We start from the raw sequence: 27,193 nt of genomic DNA on the forward strand, positions 1-27,193 counted from the left end.
CAATATCTAACAATTGTTTTGAGAATCTTTTGCACGCAGCTTTTTTTGATTGAATCGAAATCGGAGTATCGAAATCGTTCGCTATCTATCTTTATATATATTTCGACCATGAATTGTTGATAAAGCTTATGCATCGTAAAATAACTTAGTCCTGATTGCGTCTAATCATCAACCGATATGCATAATGATTTTTTGAACTAACATCCTTATTTGTTTTGGCACCTATTGCGGGATCTTTTTGTTTAATATTTATGCAATACCCGTCATTTACTACCAAAAATAAAATTAATAGTTTTTAAATAGTTTTTAATAGTTTTTTAATAATTTTTTAATAGTTTTATTTAATATAGTTAATTTTCAATAGCGCAGTTATAGACCTGGTCAAAAAATATTAAACCGATTTCAACCCTTTAAATTCAAAATTTCGAAAAATCCTTTTTTAGCGCACGTCTACATCATAATAGCTATCTGTATGCCAAATTTCAGCCAGATCTGTCCAATGGTTTGAGCTGTGCGTTGATAGCAGTTAATCAGCTTACTGTTTTATATATACAGAAGATTAGTCATGTATTGAAATCACTTGAGGCTATAGCGAAGATCATCCGATGCTGATGGTATCCACACACCTGGATTCTGAGTAAGATCACGTGATTTCTATCCTTAACTCCAACAAACGTGTCCGCCTCGTAATATATTTATCACGATATTACGTGACCGTTAGTAGTTTGTGAGCGTTAAACGCTTCTAAACTCTTAAATAAAAAGTGTGCTCCACCAAATCACGTGAATTTCTACATACGTATATTGCTTACTTCTTCTTCTTTTTTAAAGACTAATCCTTGTCATAGTGAAAATATATAATATAATCCTTCCAACTAATACGGAGTAATCATCTCCAGGTCCATATTTCCATTTCTTTGATTCTTTTACTATCCTGTGCTTGTTTACTATTGTAAGAAAAACAATTTTTAATAATACACATCGCATGGTGAAAATACAATTTGAAATCGTATGATCCATCTCACAACCACAATTACTAAAAACTCTAAATCGTATGAGTGTACATTAAGTTAACTACATTACAGTATCCATTATTGCACTGGAAAGGTGACGACGGCTATCATATCAATATAGTAATGATAGATCCACGAACCGGTAACATATTCATATGAATTGAAAATGTATTCATTTTAAAACAATCAGACATTTAAACTTTCTATCATTGTATTTATTACAGGTCGCAACATACCAGGCAAGACAGTTAGTGCGATAAACTATTACTCATACAGATTCATGGTTCGTTCACAAGAAGACAACTTCATTTTGAGGTGTGGCAAACTATTCCATCAATATGCTGTGGACATGTATGCGAAGATTGAATTAGAACGTCTCAATTACCTTAGATTCAATCAAGTGGTATTGCGATCGGAAGAGTACATACACTTACAAGATGTAATAGTGAATGATGGCGATGTCAATAATATTGGACGTTTAACAATATTACCAGCAACTTATATTGGCAGTCCGCGTCACATGCATCAATATACACAAGATGCAATGTCGTACGTTCGCAAATACGGCCGCCCTGACCTCTTCATAACATTCACATGCAATCCACAGTAGGATGACATAAAAACCAATTTGTTTGAAGGTCAGACACCAACATACCGCCACGGTATAACAGCACGTGTATTTCGACAGAAATTGAAAGCGCTGATTGATTTGATTATCAAATTGCGAGTATTTGGAGAGGTGCATTACTGGATGTACTCGATCGAATGACAAAACAGAGGGCTTCCGCATGCACATATATTGATATGGCTGGTACGTAAAATAACACCGTAAAATAATATCAATAAATTGATAGCATTATATCAGCTGAAATTCCAGATGAAATTGCTGATCCTGAATTATTTGAAGTTGTCAAGAAAAATATGATTCACGGTCCTTGTGGTGCACTCAATTTGAATTCTCCATGCATGATCGATGGAAAATGTTCAAAACAGTACCCAAGAGCATTGACTTCTGACACAATAACAGGTGATGATGGATATCCGTTGTACCGACGTCGGTTTACGGAAGATAATGGCCATACGGTAACGATTAGAATGCAAAATCAAGACATCGAAGTTGATAATCGTTAGGTAGTTCCATACTCATCATTATTGTCGAAAATATTTAAGGCACATATTAACGTTGAGTATTGCAATTCGGTCAAATCGATCAAATACATTTGCAAGTATGTCAACAAAGGCAGTGATATGCACTTGCTTCACCTGGAATAGCTGCTACTCTGTTGGATGGAGAACGAACAGCCCACTCTGCATTAAAATTACCATTAAATGTGCAGGTTTGTTTATATTCATTGATCGATTGGCTTGAAATGCATTTGCATTAATTGAGATGTAATTATTTTTAATGTATTACAGGTAATTGAGAATCCCACGTGAAATATACCAAGAAATTCTGCGATGGCGAAAGTTTTGCAGCAAACAGCAATTATTTTATTGGATGAACGTACAATGACGCACAAAAAATCACTTGAAGCAATACACCGCACAATGCAAGATCTGCGTGGCAATCAAAACATTTTTGGTGGTGCATTGATATTATTGTCAGGTGATTTTAGGCAAACACTTCCCGTAATTCCACGCTTAACACCGGCAGATGAGATCAATGCGTGCCTAAAGTCTTCTTTCATGTGGAGATATGTGCGAAAATTGACGCTAAACATAAACATGCATGTTCAGTTGCAGAGTGATCAATTTGCAGATCGGTTTTCGAAGCAATTGTTGGAAATCGGAAATGGCAAAGTTCAAATCGATAACACAAACGGTTTAATTAGTTTGCCAATTTTTGTATAATTCTCAAATCAAAAGAAGAATTGATTGAACGAGTGTTTCCAAATATTATCCAGAATCACAGAAATCACATTTGGTTGAATGAACGCGCAATTCTGGCACCAAAAAATGTGCAAGTCAATTCTATCAATTATCTCATCCAAGAAAAATTGCCTGGTGCCAGTGGCGTAGCCAGGATTTTTAAATGGGGGGGGGGCTAACCACTTTTTTGGATAAGTAAGGTAAGAGAGGATATGAGAATTCAGCCTTAACCCCCCCCCCCCCACAATCTACCACCAAGTTTCTAAACGTAATTCAAGCATTTTAGTATAGTTTTAAAAATATTTATTAATATATAATTTATAATAATAATAATTTTGGTTTTAGTGTTCAGTCACTTGCTCCACTCTGACAGCTGCATCCTCTTAAGCGAATTTCTGGCAAATTCAGTTATTATTTCACTTTCATCGAATTGCTTTTTTTCATTTATATTTGCCATAGCTAACCCATTCAGTTTGTTTTCCGACATGGTGCTTCTTAAAAAAATTTTTAAGCGATTAAGTGCTAAAAACGTTCTTTCCGGAGTGAAAAAGGTAACTGGTAATGTGGCGAATAATTGTAAAAGTATTTTAATGTTAGGTCGAAGATTGGTGCGATGAGAGAGAATCAAGAGCAGAATTCGATTTTGGAATAGTATTTTGACTCCATTGTTGCCTCTATATGAACAGATCAGCTCTGATTGTAGATGAGGTATCATCATGGAGATCTTGGACATATATTTTAGTAGGTTTTATAATATTTTTATCGTCATACATATTTAAATTGACCGGAATAAGTCCTTCAAGTGGCATAACATCAATAAGCCTTTGATTAAAACGAGCATCCATTGATTCTATTAAATAGTCAAGATACATTATACATATAAACATGACCCATGGGGGGGCTAAAGCTCCCTTAGTCCCCCCCTCTTGTCTACGCCACTGCCTGGTGCAGTAATATCATACAAATCTATTGATAGTGCATTGAATGAAGATGATGCAGTCAACTATCCAGTTGAATCTTTGAATTCATTAGAACCACCCGGTATACCACCGCATTTCTTGAATTTGAAGGTCGGTTCATCAATTATTTTACTACGGAATTTGAATGCACCAAAACTGTGCAACGGCACAAGATTAGCTGTAAAAAGATTGATGCCGAATTTAATCGAAGCCAAAATATTGACTGGCAAAGCGAAGGGGGAATTTGTACTCATCCCACGTATTCCTCTGATACCAACAGACATGCCATTTGAATTCAAACGGTTGCAATTCCCCGTGCGCATATCATTCGCTATGTCCATCAATAAGGCACAAGGACAAACGCTCCAAGTATGCGGTTTGGATTTGGAGGAGCTGTGTTTTTCGCACGGGCAATTATACGTGGCCTGTTCAAGAGTTGGCACTCCAAATTGTTTATTTGTGTATGCCCCAAATGGGAAAACAAAGAATATTGTTTACACAAATGTGTTGGATTAATAATAAAGAATTTAGAAAAAATAAATGATTTTTATTGCATTTTTGTGTTGGTGCAGCGAAGCGCATAGGAATCGGCTATTAGTTATTATAAAACTAATTTTAATTGTACAACCTACGTGCTATTATTTTCGTTTGAAAATGTACGTCGTTTATAGTAATATATTCGTTTGTTACTAAGGGATCGAAAAAAGAAAGAAGGTAAATAATAAACATCTGATTTAAGAATTGCATTTAGAGAAAGCAATAACTGCACACGGGCGAATTCTATATATGGGTTACGAAGTGCAGGGGTTCAACTAGTTATTAATAAAATTCAATATGGACGAACTTGAAATGAAAAACAAATTTAACAACATTATTTCTGATATAGTTAAAAAAATACGTAGTGATAATAACTCCTTTCTAACCGTTGATGAGTGCAATATTCGTATTGAACAATTAAAATATTCATAATTTGTGTTGAAAATACCAGAAGAAAAAAATTCTATAAAAGATTACCGAATGTTACGTAAATATGATATTTTAACAATAAATAACAAAGAGGATCTTATTAAACCAGTAAATGATGATACTATACTATATTACCTTACAATTTATGAGTTGATCAATATTATGCATTCGACTTATTCAAGTATTGGCCATGGCGGAAGATGTAGAATAGATTCTGAATTAAAATTAAAATATTGCAATATCACGAACGAAACTATTATGGCATGTTTAAATCTATGCACACATTGCTAAAAAAGTCATCAAATCCTAAAAGAGGCTTAGTTTCGAAACCTATTTTACATTTCACTTTCAATTAAAAAGCTCAAATTGATTTAATTGATATGCAATCACAAAATATTAATAGATTCCGCTTCATTTTAAATTATCAAGACCATATTACGAAATTCGTGTTTATCGAGTAGATAGAAAGGATGACGACAATCAAACAAAAAATATCAAGAGTTGGAAGTATGAACAACTGTTCGTATTTTCTTACCTGGCATTGACAGAGTCTTTGGATCCCCACGCAATTTATTAGCAGTTATTGCTAATGTTGACAACGGCTTTTATAAATTATGTAAGTAAAATAAAATACAAAATTGAAATGTATAGGTATTTATGTGTTTATATTTGAATTAGGTACCGAAAATGGTTTTCTTAAACACAAGTACATAAGATCTCAACTTGTGCCATGCAAAGAAATTTTGCTTGACCTCAATACCCTGGTTAGTTGAATCATATAAAGAAAAAGAGATAACGCTTCGAGAAGCAGCTGGATGTAGTAGTCTTACAGCCACACAAGGCTATCAAAAATGTCACTGTAAAATTATGTTCAAGACAAATAAATGCACCTGTCGATTAGTTGGAAAATTATGCAATTCAAAATGTTACAGTTCATTGTCATGTGAAAATAAATAATAATATAATAATTTAAATACAAATAACATAATTAACTATTATTGTTTGGAACATCTTTTACTTTAACATATACATTGTGCGCTAAAATATACTATTGAAAAACTACATTATTTTATTCTACCGCATAAATTATCGTTCGACTATGATATAGTTTATTTTATAAAGAGTAACAGTCAATTATTAAATCGTAAAAACATTGAATATAGGGGATGAGAAACAATAACCTGTTACGCTGGGCAATTTTTAACCCTTCACACGCGAATATATTAAGTAGATTATAAATTATAATTACCTATAATATTGAGCTATATTATTGTTATCCTCTCTCATTCTCCTCGGATAAAATTCGAATACCGTAATGCTCAAGCAGGCTTCAGACTGAAAACATCCGAAATTACTAGTGGCGCAATATCGGTAAATAATATTTATTTATTTTTTTTCATTTTTCAACTATGTTAGTTACAATTCTTCTAATGAATCATAATTCTCGTGATAACATTTGTGGTTAGGTTAAGTAAATTAGGATGTAGTAAATTTAATGTTATAATTATTCCTTAATCCTCATATTTGAAATTTACGTCAGCATTCGTATTTATTATTATTCTCTTGCTCTGCTGATTTACGACCATTAACACAATCATATACTATATACTATTAGACTTTCGTTATAAATTTCATTCGGGTACACTTTTAAAACCAGACTTTTATATTATTTATTACAAACAGTAGTTCAGTGAATAATTAATTTAAAATTATTGGTGAGATTTTATGCTTAATGTCGGGTGTTTCAATAGATCTTAATGAATTTAAAACCTCTGTAACCCCGGAAGAACGGATGAATATTGTCGACAGCTGGTATGGTCGATGTTTCTCAAAATAAATTATACCTTCATCAATATTCGTAACTTATGAATCATTACATTTATTGCTGAATATTAAATATATTTCGAAAAATTTGATAAAATTGAAGAACTTTTTTCGGTATCAGATATATTTTTTAAATTTTTATTAAAAATGAGTTCAGAAAAACTTTTATTTAAGTTTCGTAGATATTAGGAAAACAAATTCGACATCTAAAAATTTTTAAGTGATAAGACTTACTCGATTTGAAACTAGCGTTCACAATATTTATGTATTGTTAGTAAAAAATATGTCACTAAATTCCAAAACAAATTACTTAAAAAAATAAATATCTTACTGTTCATTAACTAATTGAACAAATTACTATAATTTTATAATTCGATTTAACACATAGAATTTATGAAAATATTAATCCTTTTTTTTTTAAATTTTAGTTGTATTATATTATTAAATCAAATCCTAAATTAACAGTAGGCATTTATTACAAAAACAAATAAAACATTTACCTAATTTCATGAGTAAAATAAATTGTATATTTTCTAAAATAACCTTTATTAAAAGACATATTAAACAATGTCAATTGTTGTTAAAATCTTAATTTTTCATAATATAAATAATACATTCTTAAGTATAGAAATATAATAAGTATAATAAGAAGTATCTTTTTCTTAATTAAGTCTTACATTTTAAAAATTCTAATTTTTGTAAAATGTATTAACTTTAAGTACCTACTAAATTATTATATTTTTCAAGATATTGATTTTTCATCCCTTTTTGGGAATTTTAATCGGATGTATTGCATTTTTCGTTATCAAAAATTTAGTAGACGAAAATTAAAATTGTCATAAAATTCAAAATTCGACCTATGTGTTATACTGGTATTCATCGATGTTACTTATATTTTTGACCCATAAAAATGTTCACCAAATAATGAATTATATTATATTTATGAAATATTGAATCTATAATAAAAAAAGAAAAATATCGAAATTATATATAATGCCCATAGTGAAAATAATAAGTTAATTCTGTTTAAAATATAACGAAAGTAAATTGAAACTAAATATAAACAAGCTTTAAAGTATTTAACTTTTTTTCTCCGATTTCAATCTTTATTGTGTACAAAACTAATTTGTATTAATATATTTAATATGAGTAAAATCCATATAATGACATCACTATTTTTTATATTCAATTTTTATCAGTATTTTAATTTTATTATATATTCAAAGAATTTATTTCTATGATAATAATTACAAAGCATAGTAACAAATTTTATAATTCTTTGTCCTGAGTGTAGTAATTAATAAATAATGTTTTATTTGCCTGTACATAATAAAGATCAAGGAAAAAAAACAATAGGTTTGGATACTTAATATTTTAAACATATTTTAATCAAATACTTTCGTCTTCAGAATAGCTAAACCAAAATGTATTACAGAACTGTATTATATTTACCAACAAATAAAATAAAGAATTAAATTTATAAATTTTATATATATATATATATAATATTAATTTAATATGAGTAATAATTACTTGAAAAAGTTTTTGAATAAAATGATACCCATATACTTGGTATTTTACAAGTGCACTTTGGTACAGAAACTCTCATGTACCTACACACAAATATTTTTAATTATTTTTTTAATCTTTACTCCATAAAATAGTATTATTGTGCTAATGAACCACCAGATGTATAAAACTATGGGTTAAACTATTTATGATTTCTAATTAAAAAATGTGTAATAATATCTAATCAGGATTCAGTAAATCATTTACATTAAAATGCATTAAATTTATTATTCAAAATAAAATTCAGACAATTATAACAGCCCATAATGACTTTTTATTTTTTATAATTATAATGAAACCCAGTTTTATTTAAAATGTTTGATCAATTAATTATAAATTAAAAATACGCTTTCCAAATAATTATTTTTCATTCATAACTTTAATTGCGCGGTAATAATTACTAAAAATATATGCAATATTATCGTAGAGAAGCGATATTATAAATATCATATTTTTACATCCAAATGTATTTGACAGAAAGGTATTTGATTTTAAATCAATTTAAAAATACACAAAAATATTCAAACTTAGTGTTTTGTATAAATAGTATTTTAATACGGATGGATGTGACGTGATTTTCTATTACATTAAAGGAGAACAGAACCATTTTACGTTTTTAAGTAGTGAATTACTTGTGTTCTTCTCGTATTATATTACATTCGAATGAACATGACAATTTTATTCCTCACCTTCAGAATATTTTTCAATTTTTTATAAATATATAATATGAAATATAATTAAATTATTAACTATAATAATATAATAATAATTATTATAATTAATTAATTATAATAATAATAATATTATATAATATAATTTATATATATATATATAAATATAAACAAAGATTCATATTATGAATCTTTGTTTACCGCATTAACTTGGACATTAGCATATTATTAATTAACGCAATGATCTTATGAGATATTTTACAGTTATAGATCGGACTGGTAAATATTTATGAGATTTATCATATATATGGTGTGGAAATGAATGTGATGTAACGGTTTGAAAAATAATAATCAACTAACACTCGATAAATTGAAATACTTGTATAGATTATGCAGGTGGGAATTAACGGTTTAAAAGTTCCCATTTTAAACTAATCACATAATGCAGGTTATTAATTAGAACTTTTGATTTTATAAAATGATAAAATTGTGATAAATAAAATTTGATAAACTATCCAAAAGTATAGTTTAAATATTCAAATACGTTGGACTTTTTTCTAAAATTAAGTTTAATGAAGCATAAAATTATTTAATACATACTGACTGTATTTTTTTTTATATGTATATAGTAATTAAAATATATATTCGGTAACATTTTTATAGTTTAATGTATAAAATATTGGTATATGTTTTATGAAAAACAAACAAAATTAAAATATTGATCATAAATATAAAACCAATGATTAAATATCATAAAAATTGTGTATTTAAAAAACACAAAAATGTGTTTTGTACACTTTTATGTTTAAAATATACATATTATTTATAATCATATTAAAATATGAAAATCAAATTTCATAGTTTAAATTAACGATGACAATGACAACACAGTTTAATAGTATATTGATAGTTATAATATCCGAATAAAATTTATCGATTCGCAAAATCATTATGATATGCCAAAACGTACCAATAAATTAAGATATATTGTTTTTATTTTATAAACGTCATGATATTACATTTTTATCGTCGTCCTAAGAATTTTGTCGGTTAAAATCACAATTAATAATCTAAAGCCACCATAACACATTCAACGATATTACAGTTTGTTCCATTTAATCTAGTTCATTTGGAAATCAATATTGTGTGGCTGCAGCCACACTGCCGTCGAAGTTGATTACAAAGAGTAAAAACAAGTGCAAAAACACTGACTTGTTAAAATTTCCTCGTAATATAACCACACGGACGGTTATTTGGTATAAGAATTACATAATTTTCTAGATTTTCAAGCTCAGAGATAATAATTATCATTATCATAACACAATCGAACGTATGTTACAGGAATAAAATAAATCAGATATTGTGTTTCCGGTGCGAATGTGCTCGGGTATAATTTATTACGATCGAGTTAAAATAAAATCTAAACCATTAGACGGGCGTTACTGTCACATAATATAATTGCGAATAAATCATTACACGACCATGACGAAAATCTAAACATGAATTACAGTAGTTATTCGGGGTAAAAAAAATACCGTGTCAACGTTCATAATATAAAAATATAATAAATGTGTGGACTACCAAAATACTATCAAATGACATTGTTCCGATTTGATCGTCGGAATTGAAACACTTGCAATAAATAATCGTACAATAGTCTCATAGTAAAAACTCTGATATGATATAACAGTACGTATCGTTGTTAATTCAAACAGAAATTGAATTGGGAACGAATGTAGGAAAATAATATTAGGGATTTGAAAGTGTACTTTTAGAATATCCGCGTATTATTCTGTTAGGTCAACACCTATTTATTTTTATTACTTTTTTTATAGAATTGGCTGACTCTCCTCGCGTTCACTAAACTGATTATTATTTGACTTTATTAAAAAAAATAAAGAAAAGTAAGGTATTTAAATATTATGTAAACCGTATGCCCTATCATTAACCTTATTATAAGCAACCATTTTGCGTGACGTGTAGAAAAACTGGACAAGTTAGTCTATTTTTAAAAAACGCAAATAAATATAATGTCATCAGTTTAATCAAATCATATGATATGGCTTATTTTAAGTATTTGACTATCGTATAGTACAATAAAAAAAAATAAAAAAATTACATTTAATTTATAAATAAATTAAATTTCTCGATTTTATAGAGTGTTGAAGTAAAATATTACAAAATTATTATTAAATCATAGCCCGTATATTATAAAACACAAAAACATATATTCATTTTTAGTTATTTTATAAAATAAAACGATTAGAACAGATTTTGAAAAAAAAAAAAACTCAATATAAACAGTTTATCACTACTTTTAATTTTTACAGTGCAAAAAAATATTCGTTGTTTCCAAAACTATGTTCTAGTTGGTGTCCTACTTTGATCGAGTAATGAAAATTAATTTTAAATGTAAGAAGTAGAGTAGAAGATCTAGATGGTCTATGTGGTCAGTGATTTAACGTAAAAATATTAAAGAATATATTAAAAACAAACAAGTTCGTTCGTATATACTATACCATTTATGGATGCAAACAAATATAATTCACATTCATATCCCTACAATTTATTTTTATGGCCACTGGGTGCTATTGAAAGGAATATTACAAGGGCGTTGGTATCGAAATGAACCACATCATCTAGAAGATTACGTGTGAGTACTCCGTAGAAGTTGTATGTATGATGAAATCAATGAATATTTCCTTCGTCATGGGAAGGACGACGAATCACGCCGGGATCGGGGAGCGGATTGACTCTCGATCGGAATTCTGTTATTGGAGTTCACAGCCGAACAACGCATACGTAGCTGCGTGTGCTTTATGAAATCCGGATGTTTGCCAAGATTATTTAAAGTTAAATAATACTCGGCAAACTATATAATGGTCTCCGAAAAATGTACACAACACGAAAACCATTCCCCCCTCAATCGCAATTTTCGACCTTTCTTTGTTTATTTTCCCAGTTGATTTCACGCTTCGTTATTTCCGGCGAAGAGTTTTGACATCGCGACCGGTAATGGAAATATGTATACACGAGAATATCGAGAATGTTTGAGCGTAATTTACCGTGAAATATCAAGTGCATACGTAGTCACGGGAATACTATGTACAAGCACATCATAGGAATTCTGCTGTCGTCGTCGAATAGTCGACTAGAAGTTTCGGAAATGGTAACGATTTTTATTGGAACTGTGAACCCCACAGAGACCGTTTTAATGAATTCCGAAAAACGTAATTTCCTCTGTCGAATGTGTGAAGAGGTAAAAAAAAACATAATTATAACAATACACTCTGGGGTATTGTTTTTTTATGTCTATGTAGTGATGGAAAATCGCTTTGTAATAAATTTTATGAGGTTTTTATGTATAATAGACTGTGGTCGTTTTAAAGCAATAATGATATAAAAATATTATATTTTTAGAATATTTTCAATATTTATATTATTCGAAAAATGCTTAAATTCAAAAGAAAATTAGAACGAATTTGCACTACATTATGTGTAGAGTTGTTAATCTATTAAAAATTAATCGATTGACGTAAAACATTAAACTCAATACTATTTACACAGCTACATTAAACTGTAATATAAGTATATATAAAACATCCGTTTCCGACAATCCAAAAATAGATAAAAATAAAAATTATTTCTTTATTGATGTCTGAGAAAGCATTGCAACGGTTTTATTTAAATGGAAAAAAAATTGAAATCGAAAATAAATCCATGTTATTATTTTGTACTTTAATATCAATTTTTTTACTCTATAATATAGAAAATCTCTGATAAATAATTTTTAAATTTACTTTTTTAAAAATATTTTTATTTATTTTTTTTTTTTTGTAAACATTTCTAAACATTTCGAAGAGTAAGAAAGAATAAAAATAAAAATGTATTCAATGGTTAAAATTCATGATTAATACCTATATAAATTAATAAATAAATAGTTTATATATAGAAAAAAATAAATAAAAGCTTAGGTAGAGTATTATTATATTTGTAAAGTACAATCGGTTTTGAACTAAAAATTTATCATCAATTATATACAAAGTTAATAGAATCAAAACTGAAGATAAATGTCATGAAATAAATGACAACAAATTAAAATATATTGTAGTGATGTGATGCCTAATTATAATCGTTTATAATCTGTTTAACTAATCAATTTTCATAAAAATTTAATTATAAATATACAAAGGTTCATAACAGGATCGTCGGATCACAAAATCCACAATTGATGACAATAAATATCATTATATTTACTTTGATTTATTTTTGTATTTGTTGTTGAAATGTTTTTATCTTATTAAATCTGATCATATACTAGTTCTAATCAAGTTTTATACTGCTATAATTAAACAAAATACATTTAAAATTAACATTTGGACAATATATAGATAATTAGAATATTAGAAGAACAGTAGAATAAAATAGAATAATGATCCAAAAAGACGTTCAATGTTGTATTATAACTAACATTTTATCTAATTATTATTTTTACTCAAATGTTTTAAAAAAATATAAAGCGAAAAATAAATATATAATTAATTTAAATCAATATTTATATTAAAATAAAAATACCAATAAAACTAGTAACTAAGTTAAGCATTCTGAAATTGAAATGCCGATTATAACAGCTAAAAAAAATTAAACTCGTAAGTATAACTTTGAGTTTTGATTCTGTTAATTTAATAATAATATTTAGAATTATTGTTATTACTATGAATAATAATAATTTAAGTATTTTATGTAGTTTATATTTTAAGCTTTAAGGAATATTTAAATTTTTAAAACAGCAAAATAATTATAATCGTTTTGATATATTTTCATTCGTTTCTTTGGTGGGATTCTTTTAAAATAATCATATTTCAGATTTACAGTGATTATCTTACTGTCTAATTAATTCTCATCACGTATCATATTGGTAACATTGTTATATTATATTAGTTATAAATATAAATATATTATTAACGATACACTGTGCTATGATACCAGTTTATAAAGTTGCAGACAATTATTATTTATTTAATAGTTTTGTTTCAATTTGTTCATTTATTTTTATTTTGTTTGTTATACTATTTTAATTCATGATATACTCTAGAAAATATGTCAATATATAAACTTAACAAGCTCTTACGAGGTAAAATATAAATATAATTTAAAAAATTGTTTTATTTTCATGTTCATCAACATATTATTGTTACAAATATCATAACTATTAATAACTAAAAATAATTATTTTAGCTGAAAGTTGTATCATAAAAATTAATTCATGCATTTTTAGGTTAAGATAAAATTGTACAAAACATTCATCATGTAGCTGCTAAAATATATGAAATATGAGTTTATAAAAACCATTTCTAAAATTAATGGAAAGGTCTGTTCCCGTTTTTCAACGTAATATATTTACTGTCTTTGTACTGTGCGCACAACTCTTCATGATGACACAACAAATCAAAATGATTACATTTTTCAAAGCAGATTTCTGTGTAATTTATTATTCATTAGTTCTAAGCCAAATAATCAAAAGTAAAAATATTAAAAAAATATTAAGACTTTGTTTGAGAATTTTATTAATATTCTGGTGTTAGATTTAGGCATAAGAAATTTGAGCGTTTAATCTCCGTTATATATACACATAAGAAAAAATCTCAAGTAGGTATTCAAAACTTTTATTTTTACTGTAGACAGTAAGTACACTAGAGAAAAAGAAAGAATGTTAAATTTTTGATGACGATGACGAATAACGAAAAGCTGGTATTAAATAAAGTGACCGTTGCCAAAGTATTTAATGTATTTATTGTGTATGGATTAAACGAATGTTTATAAATTAACAGCGATGAACAAGTTTATCAAATTTCAAACTAGTTTGAATAAATTATTTGACAAATAAATTAATTTAATAAAAAGTTAAAATTTATCGATATTTAAATATAGCGTAACGATTTAGAGATGTAATACAATATAATAAGTAATCAGTGAGAGATTGTCTGTTTTTGGATTTAAATATTGTTGTTTATATCTATTCATTAAAATTTCAAGAAAATTTATTTGTGGTAAAATATTATTTAATGTATGCATCTAGCAATAAAATAAACTTAAAGTAACGAGCTAGGTATATAATAAATTAACGATTTACGTTAAATGCGTATAACAAAATAATTAAACATATTAATACTATATGCATTTATTTTTAATCATCAATTATAAATATAATATAATGTCATCAAAAAAGGTTTATTTTTATAAGCAAGTTAAAAAAAATAAATTATCGGTTACAGATGCTTGACGGAATAGAATCAATAACTTTTAACGTACGAAAAAAAATAATGTTCAAGTTCAATAATAATAATCAAAATTATTTTAAGGTTTTTAATTAATTGAAATGCAAAATGTTGAACAAATGTCATTATATTATGATAAGTATTTTTTCATGACTAGAAAAAATAATTCTTAGCTAAATACGAATGACGAGTGAAATTCTTGAAAATTGTAACATAGTACAAGAGAATAACATTTTATAACAACAGATAAATGAAAAAATTGAATAAAATGGACATTTAAAAGAATACAAAAGTGCTAAGAAATTCGAATATTTTTACTCTCGGCCAAAGAGAAGGAGAAGGTGTTCTAAGTCCAGTATGGTGATAAAAATATCATGCGTAGTTGTATTTAATATAATTTTTTTTTATATTATCTAAAAAAATTATTTCAAATGAAACATACACATTATCACACAAAAATTGTTTTTGTAGTTTATGCAATTTTTAAAATACAATATAACATAAATTTATCTAATTTAAACTTGATTACAATTGAATATTTCCAGACATCAATAAAAAAATTTACGACGTCTATAACATATACCAGCTAAATAAATATAATTATATAAAAGTATGTTTTTTAATACCAAAATGATTTTACTTTTTAGATACTCAGTTATAAAAACAAAACGATTATTACGCCTGCATTATCACAACTACATGTTTCATTACATTTGAGTTGCAAAAATATATTACTCTTAATATTCTAAATATATTTCTTCTGATGTCAAGTAACTATTTTACTTCGTGGGGCATACTATAAAGAATTATAAATGTATATACTTATTTCATTAAAACGTATAAGTTCAATAATTCTAATAATCTAAGAGAATTGTTTTTAGAAGTCTCTAAGGCGTAATTTTTTTTGATTCATTTTTCGGAATGAAAAAGATTTTTAATGACATAAACAATTAGTTATATTATATTTGGCTATATTTTATTTTATAACCTTATGAGACTTTATTTAATATTTCGTGTCTTTGTTGATAAATAATTATATGAAACATATAATATTTCTTTTGGCTTTTTGCCCAATCAACTATGTAATGTAATTTAAATTTATGTTATGGAATTTCTTTAAGCCTCCGATGAATTTAAGTTGCTTTATTTTTGTTATTATTGTTATTATTAACTGAAAACTGAAAATTATAAATTATAATATATTATTACTTATGTGAAATACATATTTTCCTAAAAAAATAATTTGATATTATTCTTTTGCTGAGTAATACAATATTCCCTAAACATTGGAGAACATCACATATAATCACAATCCCTAAACCCGGCAAATGCCCTTTTGAAATCGAAAACTATAGGCCAATATCTCTTCTAAATAAAACGCTCGAAAGCATGATTAACTCCAAACTTACATGGCATCTAGAAATTTTATAATCTCCTTTCACCATATCATTTCGGTTTCCGCAAAAATCGATCAACCTTAGATTCTTTGACAACAATCCACATCAACATATGTGAGGCATTCGAAAAAAAAAAACTATTTATTAATGGTATCGTTAGATATCGCAAAAGCATATGATATAGTATGGATACATAGGGTCCTTTCTACGCTCCAAAAATGGAATTTTAAAGGAAAAATACTCAAGTTCATAAATAACTTCGTAACACACAGAACCTTCCAGGTTGATTTCCAACATACCCTATCATCAACCATCAAAGTAGAAAATGGATTGCCACAAGAATCCTCATTAAGTTTAACCCTTTTTCTAATAGCCATCAATGATATTAGCAAGTACATACAATCACCCGTAAAAACTATTTTATATGCCGATAACTGTAGCCTGTATCTCTCAGGATCAAACATCAAAACTATTAGCTCATTCATACAAAAATCAATAGACAGTATCATTAAATGGTCCACAGAGACAGGATTCATTTTCTCCCCCTCAAAATGCCAATCTATTTTATTCAATCAACAGAAGAAAACTTAAGTTTCTGAGATAAAAATGCAAGAAAATCCTCTCTCTAATACAAAAAGCCTTCACCTTCTAGGATTAACATTTGACCATAAACTCAACTGGAAAGAACATATAAAAAAATTGAAAGCAACTTCATCTAAAAAATTAAATATAATTAAATCGGTTAGCCACTTTAAATAGGGTTCAGACCGCAAAACACTTCTAATTCTACACAATTCCCTGATACAATCTACATTGGACTACGGATCAATTATTTACAGCCTCGCTAATCAATATACCCTAAAAATAATCAACACTGTAGAAAATGCTGGTATCAGAATGTCCATCGGAGCTTTTAAATCAAGTCCAGTTGACAGTTTGCTGTGCGAAGCCTACTGCCTACCACTCGACATCAGACAAAAATACCTAATTACAAAATATGCAGCCAAAAAGATGTCTACTTCTCAAAAACGAACTTGACGGTTATTAAAAATGAATAAAAATCGCAAGGAAAGCATTACTACTATTTGTACAAGATATATTATTTGGTTGATAATCTTTGTTTGATTATTTATATTATTATAACTGTAAGGAGGATCATTATAAAACTCAAAGCGAACATCTGGAAAATAAAAAAAAATGTAACTAGGTAACGAAATAAACACACACACACACACACACACACACACACACACACACATACACACACGTGTAAACACGATTTGTTTACGTATCTATTGCTTATTTTTAATTTTTATAATTATTCACGATGCCGATTGATTAGTATATAGTTATTGTTCAACAGCAATTCTACGAGAAATTAAAAACATTGTTTAAAGCTGAGTACAGTGATGGTATTATTTTACCAGACATAGTAATACAAACGGCATTCAATTGCACAACCCGCTTGAATTAGTAGTACAAATAATAATTATAATAATCACTAGCTGTTGTATGTTTATTATATAAAAAAAAAAAAAAACCGTGTAAAAAATTATAATAATAACGGCGATTAACATCTTGCAATCTTGTAATCTTACGAAGTTTTCTGCAAACCTCTAATTATGAAAACGTGTAACGATATGCGCGAGTTGATCTTAGAAAATTTAATTTGAAACATTTCTACAAATATATTTTATTTTCATGTATGATACCACTTAACCAAGAGTGGTCGGTTTGCCATCCTCTCGATTACGTCACTCCGACGGGTGCAATAGTACAGATTATGCGCATGTGTTGTACGTGTCATCTTGTTGTGTCGTAAGACGCGACACATGTCGATCGTGCTTGTTTGTACTTTGCATCCGTATTGCACTTAAAGTAGTGCGTCCGAACATTCAACCCTTTAATTAATCATATCTGATTAGATACGGGAAATTTGGGCTTATCAGTAAGTACAACTGGGTTCTCGCTTATTTTGGACGCCGTTCAAAATATCCTCCTCACGCACCAAAACGTCATATTTAGAGAGTATTTTTCAATTTTCTGAGCATTAATGGCATCGATAATCGGAAAATATGAAAATATTAAGGAGAAAAATGTAATTGTTATTATTCGTTTAACTTTATACAGTAATTTTTTCGGTTGATTAATTTAAATGTTTCTGATTAAATAATCAAATTTTAAAAAACTATTATTTTACAAATATACAGATACCGTTCATAATGTTTATAACTTTTGAAAAAATTGTTTTTTACCCCTTCCAGCTTATTGTTCTATCAATGTATACGTTTTCTACTCGTTACACATATTTAAAATCACATGTTCTAATGATAGCGAAAAAATTCGATTTTGTATACTATAAGCTCAATATAATTTTAAATAACTGTAAATAATTGATAATAATTGAACTTCAATAATAAAATAATAAATGCAATTATAAAAAAAAATTTAGATTATTTAATATTATTTTTATTAAGAAAATAATATAAATCATTAAAGGTTTCAAATTTGTATTATAACCTCAAACCAAAATCGGTTTTTTTTTCAAAATTATATCTATATTGTCACAACTATTGTACATTTTTGGTGTTCAAGATCACTCTGTATACATTGGCGTATACTATATACAGTTTGGTTCGATAACTCGATCCGTTCATGTTTTTCTCTCTTTCTCTCTCTCTCGTGCATATGTTGGTTTCTTATTCAAAGCATTCATGAATGGTCGTGATTTTGAAATTAGTTTTATTTTGAGAAAATGTATGCATATACATACCATATAAATAGACATACTATACATAGGTACATCGAAACCTTATCCCACTTCCAGAAACGGGCTGTAGATTACACATGTGTTCCTTAAATGAACTGTACGAAATACACAAATAAGCACTCAAGCAGTCGCGCAGCAGTAGTTGTATGCTCGACAAATTTGAAATCTAATACGACCTCATAGTACCGCGTACGTACTTACGTACAGATCACATCAATACATGATATCGTCTATCGCTAACCGTGCTTTTCAAACAACATACCGTGAAACACCTTCAGTTTTATTTTGGAAAATGTCTTCGCTTTTTATTTTCATTTTTTTTTTTTTTTTTTTTTTTATACTTTTCCGATAAATTCTCTATGGTTTCTCTACCATAAAGTCCACTCGTATATAAGATAGCTACTTTTTACCCCACATGGGTATTGTAAGAAGTATAGTACTACTTGACATCACTAGAGTAGTGATACGTTTTCGACATACGCATAAATACACCGCTATATATACGGCGAAAAGATATATAGTCTTTAGTAGGTATACTACTCAGCACACTCCACATAACATTTTTTCAATTTCTTCGTCGATGCAAAATTGCACTTTTTCCAGTACACCTAAAAGCCCATACTCGATATGAGCAAAAAAAGAACTTTGATTTGAAATTTATCAATTTCATTATTTTATCCAGAGATATAATACCATTGTGATAATATTATATGGTTGATAAATCTTCAATTTATATAATGAACAACATTTTGTAAAAATAACGATTTCGTTTAATAACTAAGATGTACATTTTATATACTATCATATTGCCACATAATTATTAAGAATTTTCAAGTATGATAAGCTAATTAAAATTATCAAAATTATCTAGTTTAGAATAAGAAATTATGTGATGTATATAGTAAAAAATCATTTCTTCACTTTATTGAAGAATTACGTAGATCATGGAAAAAAGTAAATGTATCATTGAAACTAAATAAAAATGACGATTTATAATTGAATGAAATATAAAACCAACTCACTTACTCACTAGTATCCATCGAACCTTACACACTACTTGCCAAAAAAATGTTATTGAGACCAGAAACACCCATGCTTTTCGAGCATCAATCAATAATAAAGGAATTGGGGCACTTTAGACGACTCGTGATGTAGGCTCAAAGATAGGTACATAGAATGTTCACCTTGTTCAACACAATACATTATGGAATAAAAAAATATTAACATAATAAAACATTAGCTATGCACAAAACGTAGCTACTGATATGAATAAGTATTATATGAGGTTGTGTATTGTTCGCTAATGATTGCGACTCTCGTACGAAACTTAAGCCTTTATAACATCCTTCGACTATAAAGTAATAATCTGCGATGCCAGTTCCGTGGGAGCTGAAGACCTGTCACAGGAGAAAGCACATCCATCAAATGACACTCTTTTGTTGTCATTAACCTCATCCATCCATTATGGTTAATGCGTTTTTGAACGAATGCTATCAGTTGTTTTAAACGAGTTCAGTTTTCTTTAATAAAAATGTCACGATTGAAGGAATCAGTATTTTTTTTAAATACCCAAAATATGAAATATTAAACTATAAAATATATACTACTATTTGCTATTTTGTGATTAATATCATGAACAGTTTATTATATCAAAAGTGAGTACATACATTTGTTGTAAACATTTTAACACCATTAAAATTAAAAGTTAAATGTTTTCCTTTTAAAATATTGTACTGTCAATTCGAGATTCTTAATAATAAAATACTTATACTATTTTTTATGTTTTAAATGTAATTGAGCGGAGAGATAATAAAATTAAGAAAGTTTTGGAATTTGTTAAATTATTTTAAATTTAATCGATTTGTTTCGATGTTAAATGATATTATGAAAGTGTAAGAGGAAACTTTGTATGATACATTTTTGAATAAGTCTACAAAATAAGTTTAAATTACAACTTAGTACTAAAAATTATATGGATAAATTGATTCATAATTGTATCTTCCATTATGTTTCTATATCTCCCATCTTATAATATATATATATATATATATATTAGAGTGGTCGTTATTTTTTTTTTTTTATTTAATTAGGCTACCCCTAAAATTTGCTCAAAACTATAAAAAAAATAACTTGTCTTAAGTTTCATAAAAATTGGTTAATCCTAAAAGGGCCCTCAGTGGGGTTAAAGTTCAAATACTGGCAATCAGTACACTTCATAAATATAATTTAACATTTATTGTAGTACTATCTACTACTTAAACGTTACTAGACATGATTTTATATAGCAATATAGTTGATTTTGATAATACAAAATATAAGATACAAACAAAAAATATAAAACAGTTCACTAAATATGAGTTTTTTCATTTTTGAGTAGATTGGATTGTTAAACGAAAAAAATATAAGATACAATTTTTATAGGAAATTTAAATTAAAATATATTTTGTTCTAAGCAATTTTTGCTTATTATAAATATTTAAGACCAAAATAGCAAAAAATCGAAAAAAGAACCCTTTTTAAACTTTAACTCATGTGAGGATCCTTATAGGGTGAACCAATTTTATGAAACTTAACACAAGTAAATTTTTTATAGTTTTGAATAAATTCTGAGTGTAGCCCGATCAAAAATTGAAAACTAATTTTCTCATATATACAATAAGGACCACCCTAATATATGTATATTATATCCTATAAATATTTACCTTTTATTTTATTAAAATAGTACTTATTAAAATTTTATATTGGATTCATATAAGAAATTAAAAATACCAATGTTCAAATTATAATTCTAGTATAGTTAAATTTATATAATTAAGACAATTGGAAATATTTAACTTTCTTACCAAATGTATAAATACCAAAATATTAAGTAAATAATTTACTACTAATTATTACTATATTCATTATCTGCATATTAATGCAATAAAAATGTATAAATTAAAAGTTATGAAAAAAAATTGTGCTGATTGCTTAAATACGAACAGATTTGAAATAGTACGTGATTTGAAGCAATGACGTACAGTTTCAATAATCTACAACATTTTCTCAAAAAAAATATTATACAACTTTGATTATAATTTATAGGTATATATGATGTGAAGAATTGTTTATAATCAGTTATTATTAATATATGGATATTTAAATGTATGTTACTGTAAATGGGTCACATTCAAATTTCAACCGAAGATCTAATATCGACGATTTAATCAATATTACAAATTATAAGAACAATTATAATCATTTTTGTTACTACGGTATATGAATTAAATATTTTATGAGTAGATAAAAATTAAGACAAAAGTTTTTGCTAGCTGGCTATTACGATGCGTTTGTTTTTAATAATTCAAAAACTAAGTCACAGAGCCAATATACTGGAAGTATTAAAAATGTTAGGTAACTATACATTATTCTTCTTCCAATTGAGACGGATAAATTATTCTATATCTAAAAGAAACATAACTATTTTCATAAAAATTATTAGACATAGAATTATATTTAGCCACTAAGCATCAAATATTATAACATTTTGTGTTTCAAAATAGTAGCTAATTTATATATATGGATTAACAAAACTAATAACAACTTTTATTGTTAATTATAAATTGTTATGGAATATAATGTTCGACATTTAATTAATTTCAATTGCATTTCGATTTTGATATTGACGCTGGAACCGAAAAACGTATACGCCAATCTATTACATTTACATTTTTTATTTAACATTTTACAATATTTTTTATTTTTTTTTATGAAAGTTGGATCCATTATATTTATTTTACCTTTTTTTTTTTAAATTTTTTTTTTACCTTTTTATAACTCGAAAATATAATTATTTTAATATTTTTTGAGATATCGCTAGAGCGTCTTAAGAGTCTTAAGTTAAGACGCATTGTTGTTGAAATGTATTCGTTATTATTTTAACTGCGTACAACCTAGTGGATAAAAACCCCATGGGGGCATACTCTCTAACCCTCTACTATCTAATATTCCTAAAAAGTAAATTCATTATTGCAACAGCACTTACCCCTCCGGTTATGCTGTGACCGATTCCTGAAGCGCTAGCCAACTCGACCATGGGACAGCTTGGACGGTGCTCTTCCTCGTGAAATTTAGGCTGGTATGGTTCAAGCATGCGAATTTTTCCCCACCGGTTGAAAAACAACGCGATGGCCGCTACCCACAGTATCATCACACATATTACGATAAATGCCTCTTCGGTTCGTATCACAATAGGACCTGCAACATGATTTAATTGTACACTTCATTATTGTCGGTACTGTTTGATTATAATATTGTACAGGTTGATTTTTAAGTACGCTAACCAATTTTTATACTTAAACTACGCATTTTTTTTTTTCAAATTCTGGTTTATAATACATGTCTAGTATAATACTAGTATTTATAGTAGTATTTTTCTATATATTATTTTCAGTTTTTCTTAAGAAGTATCATCATGTAGCGAAATCGATGTATGAACTGTTGTTTTTCAAACGGAAATACAAATTTGTTTTATTTTTTTTATTTTTTCAATTTTAATTTATTACATCAAAATTTTGGATCAGTACTTTTAAAGTTATTTAAATGTATGAATTAAGGATTTGCTATTATTTTTTGGAAAATATAACGTAATAATTATTAATATCTGATAGTAAGATGTTTTTCATTTTATTTAATTGCTTGTGTTTCAAGATAATCATAATATTAACAGATTATATTATTTAATGTGATCATTTGATACATATTTATATTTAAATAAATTACTTGAAATAAAATAATAATTAAATTGTAATAACTGCAGATATACAATACTAATGAAACTCATCACTCTTATCTGGCTATATTAAACCACACTTTTTTAGAACATATAACCAGGGACTGGAACCTATTGAATTTTTCAGTTCTAATTCCGGTTTCGGTTATTCAACTAATTTTTTAAGGTTCTAGAACCAATTTATTTCGGTTAATTCTGATTATTAAATATTTATTAAAAAAATAGTCAGAAATAAATTATTTAATCTTGTTTAAATTGTAATTATTTTATGTAGATAGAAAGTATTATAAATAGTTAAAAAATAATTATAATTATATATATATATATATATATATATATATATATATATATATATATATCTCAGCATATTTAGGTATCTATATAATAATAGAATAATAAAAGTTATCCTATATTATATATTGTAAATATTGCTTTAAGTTACATTAAGCTATTTTATTCCAACTTTGGATTATACAATATTTTGTAATATCTGTAATATTATGAAATAAATATTCTTGATTTAAAATTTAATTTTAATTAAGAAACAAAGTTGATACTGGCTATGGTTGTAGCTGGGTATATTGTAAAATTTGTATAGACTTACATAAAACCGCACAAAATATAAATCACATAAAACAAATTACTATAATCACCGTCTTAGAGGATAGACCAAAAATAATAATATGCTATAATAATTTACAAAACACTGAATAAAACAATAACAACATCTCTGTTGCTGACTTCCACGTCGCCGGGCCAGATCACCGCTGGTCGGCAATGTCATATAAAATGGTTTTTCCTACAATTTTTAATTTTACAATGCAGAATAACATATCCGTATTATAATTATATATTTTCATCCGATTTGTATTTTATTTATATTATCTGTATTCTAAATAAAATAAATTTAGAAATTGATACATTGAATTATATATATAATAGGAGGCATTAATATTTTCCATGGTATTAGTTGGCTAAAATCGAAAAAAAAAATTACACATGATGTATGCATAACACTTTTCAAAGCAAAATAATAATAATTTTTACTATTCTAAATAATTTACCTAAATTAACCCTTATATAATTAAGGTTTTTCATTTTTGGAAATAAAGGTTCAGGTTCCAGTTACGGTTCCTAAATTTTAAAGGTTAACCGATTACTGTAATGGTCTTTTTCGGTTTCGTTTATAGTCCCTGCGTATGACATATGCACTATACTAATAAAATATAATTTAAAATCACATCTAAGTTAATAAATAATCCAACCTAGAGCAGCAGTTCTCAACCTTTTTGACTTCGCGACTCCCTATAATGCCACCAAGATGTCTACCGACCCTTTTGTAATGTAAGCATTGAATATTTTTACAAAATTTTATTATTGTATTTATTTGTATGTACATTTTACAAAAAAAAGTATATTATAAAAGCCGATTGGCGTTAATTAATAGGAAAAAAAAATAAAAATTATGTAAATTTTAATATTTTTAAAATTGAATGACTCTTTTGCTGTTGTTAATTTAAAATAATTTTTTTTTCACATGATGCGGCCTTAAAAAAAACTGTTGGTGACACCCAAAGAGGTCGTGACCCTCTGGTTGAGAATCCCTGACTTAGAGCGTAAATTATTATAACGATTGTATGTATGTGTGTGTGTGTTGTTAACGTTGCTTAAGACGCTCTACTGCTACCTTGTAATTGGAGTCTGTCATATGAACTGTTTTAATTCACCTAAAGCAGTTATAAAAGATTATTGATAATGTAATTCATGGGTAACTGTAAAACTACTATCATATATTATGGCACGAAAACAATTAGAAAAAGGTTAGTCCTGAATAAAACTATAATCCTGAATGATTCTATATTTGGTAACTCAACACAGGATAGAGTGGTTGACATATTTTACAATGAATTATTCATATTCAACGTATTGACATTCAAAAATTCTTTTATATGAGATCGAATATAAAAAAAACTGGGTTTCAAATCCATCACATTCTTTATACTCTTTCTTGCAGTCTTCGGGTACTTTAAGTTCGAGTTGTGCTTAGATAAAATCAATATTCTGAATTAACCAAAGGAGTTTTTCTTGTTGAAATTCCAGTTATGATATCGTGACTATTTCTGGACCAAACTATTCCATCAGCATTACATGCGAATCAGAGTTGCTATGATTATGCTACTAGGTTTCATTTTTAAGTCATATTTTCATTTGCCATATTCTTTTTATTATGCCCATATAAGAAAATATCACGTAGTTATCAAATTATTATACTGCTATGGGCGTGCCAGAGACATCACAAATTATTATTAATGATAAGACAAGTATTAAATGATTCCTATTATAATACGGTCTCGGGAATGTTTTAATGCAATGGTTTAATATAAATTTAAATAGAAAACAACACGTCAAAACGAAAATAATGATTAAATTGCGACAACTGGAACGCGATAATAACGAAACTCAACGCGTTTATTAGGCTATGTTTAAACTGCGCTTGTTTTTAACATACATCGTATGCGGAAATAATATATAAATAATAAATAATAGCAGAAATGATGTAAAATCACGGGAGATCAACTAATAGGATTGACAGGCGCAGATCCAAGAGAGGTAGGAGTAGAGGTGACCCCCCACTCATTGATCGTATCAAAATGTGTTAATATAATTTGATGTACTATTAAATTGCGTAATAATATTCTAATGTATTGTTTTTATCACAGATTTCCGTTTTTTATTTTTATAATATAAATTAATGAATAGTTGATAAGAACAATATTATTGTGACAATCGTCAGCCGGCCAGCCCCAACCGACTCAAAGAGTATACTTATTTATAATCCACCCCTCCCGTTATGGTAGGCTGTATCCGCGCCTGAGGACCGAGGGCTTAAATTATTATAACACAGGCCCGGACTCTTAAAATATTTTATATACGTCCACAGTGTAACAACACAGACCGATTATTGCATTGTGCATTGTTATGGTATTAGAGCACTCAACAGAAATTGGACAGGTTCGCCGACCAAATACTGCTAGTGTATCGGTTAGGTGAGCAAGTGTGTGTTCATATATATATATATATATATATATATATATATATATATATAT

The 27,193-nt window shown here is 27.5% G+C and overlaps 1 protein-coding gene across 5 annotated transcripts in view; it reads right to left on the reverse strand.

Moving 5' to 3' along the window:
- Positions 1 to 27,193, reverse strand: part of LOC112689440 — a 132,017-nt gene that overhangs the window by 18,993 nt on the left and 85,831 nt on the right. For all 5 annotated transcript variants that reach the window (XR_003149127.1, XM_025563161.1, XM_025563169.1 and 2 more), the window contains one exon: positions 23,340 to 23,551. Coding sequence is in view for 4 of the 5 variants with exons in the window: in XM_025563161.1 (XP_025418946.1) it covers positions 23,340 to 23,551 (212 nt within the window). In the remaining variant the exon portion in view is untranslated. The remainder of the gene's footprint in view (positions 1 to 23,339; positions 23,552 to 27,193) is intronic.

The sequence above is a fragment of the Sipha flava genome, unplaced genomic scaffold, assembly GCF_003268045.1.
Source record: "Sipha flava isolate LNK unplaced genomic scaffold, YSA_version1 112_pilon_pilon, whole genome shotgun sequence".
Taxonomy (NCBI): domain Eukaryota; kingdom Metazoa; phylum Arthropoda; class Insecta; order Hemiptera; family Aphididae; genus Sipha; species Sipha flava.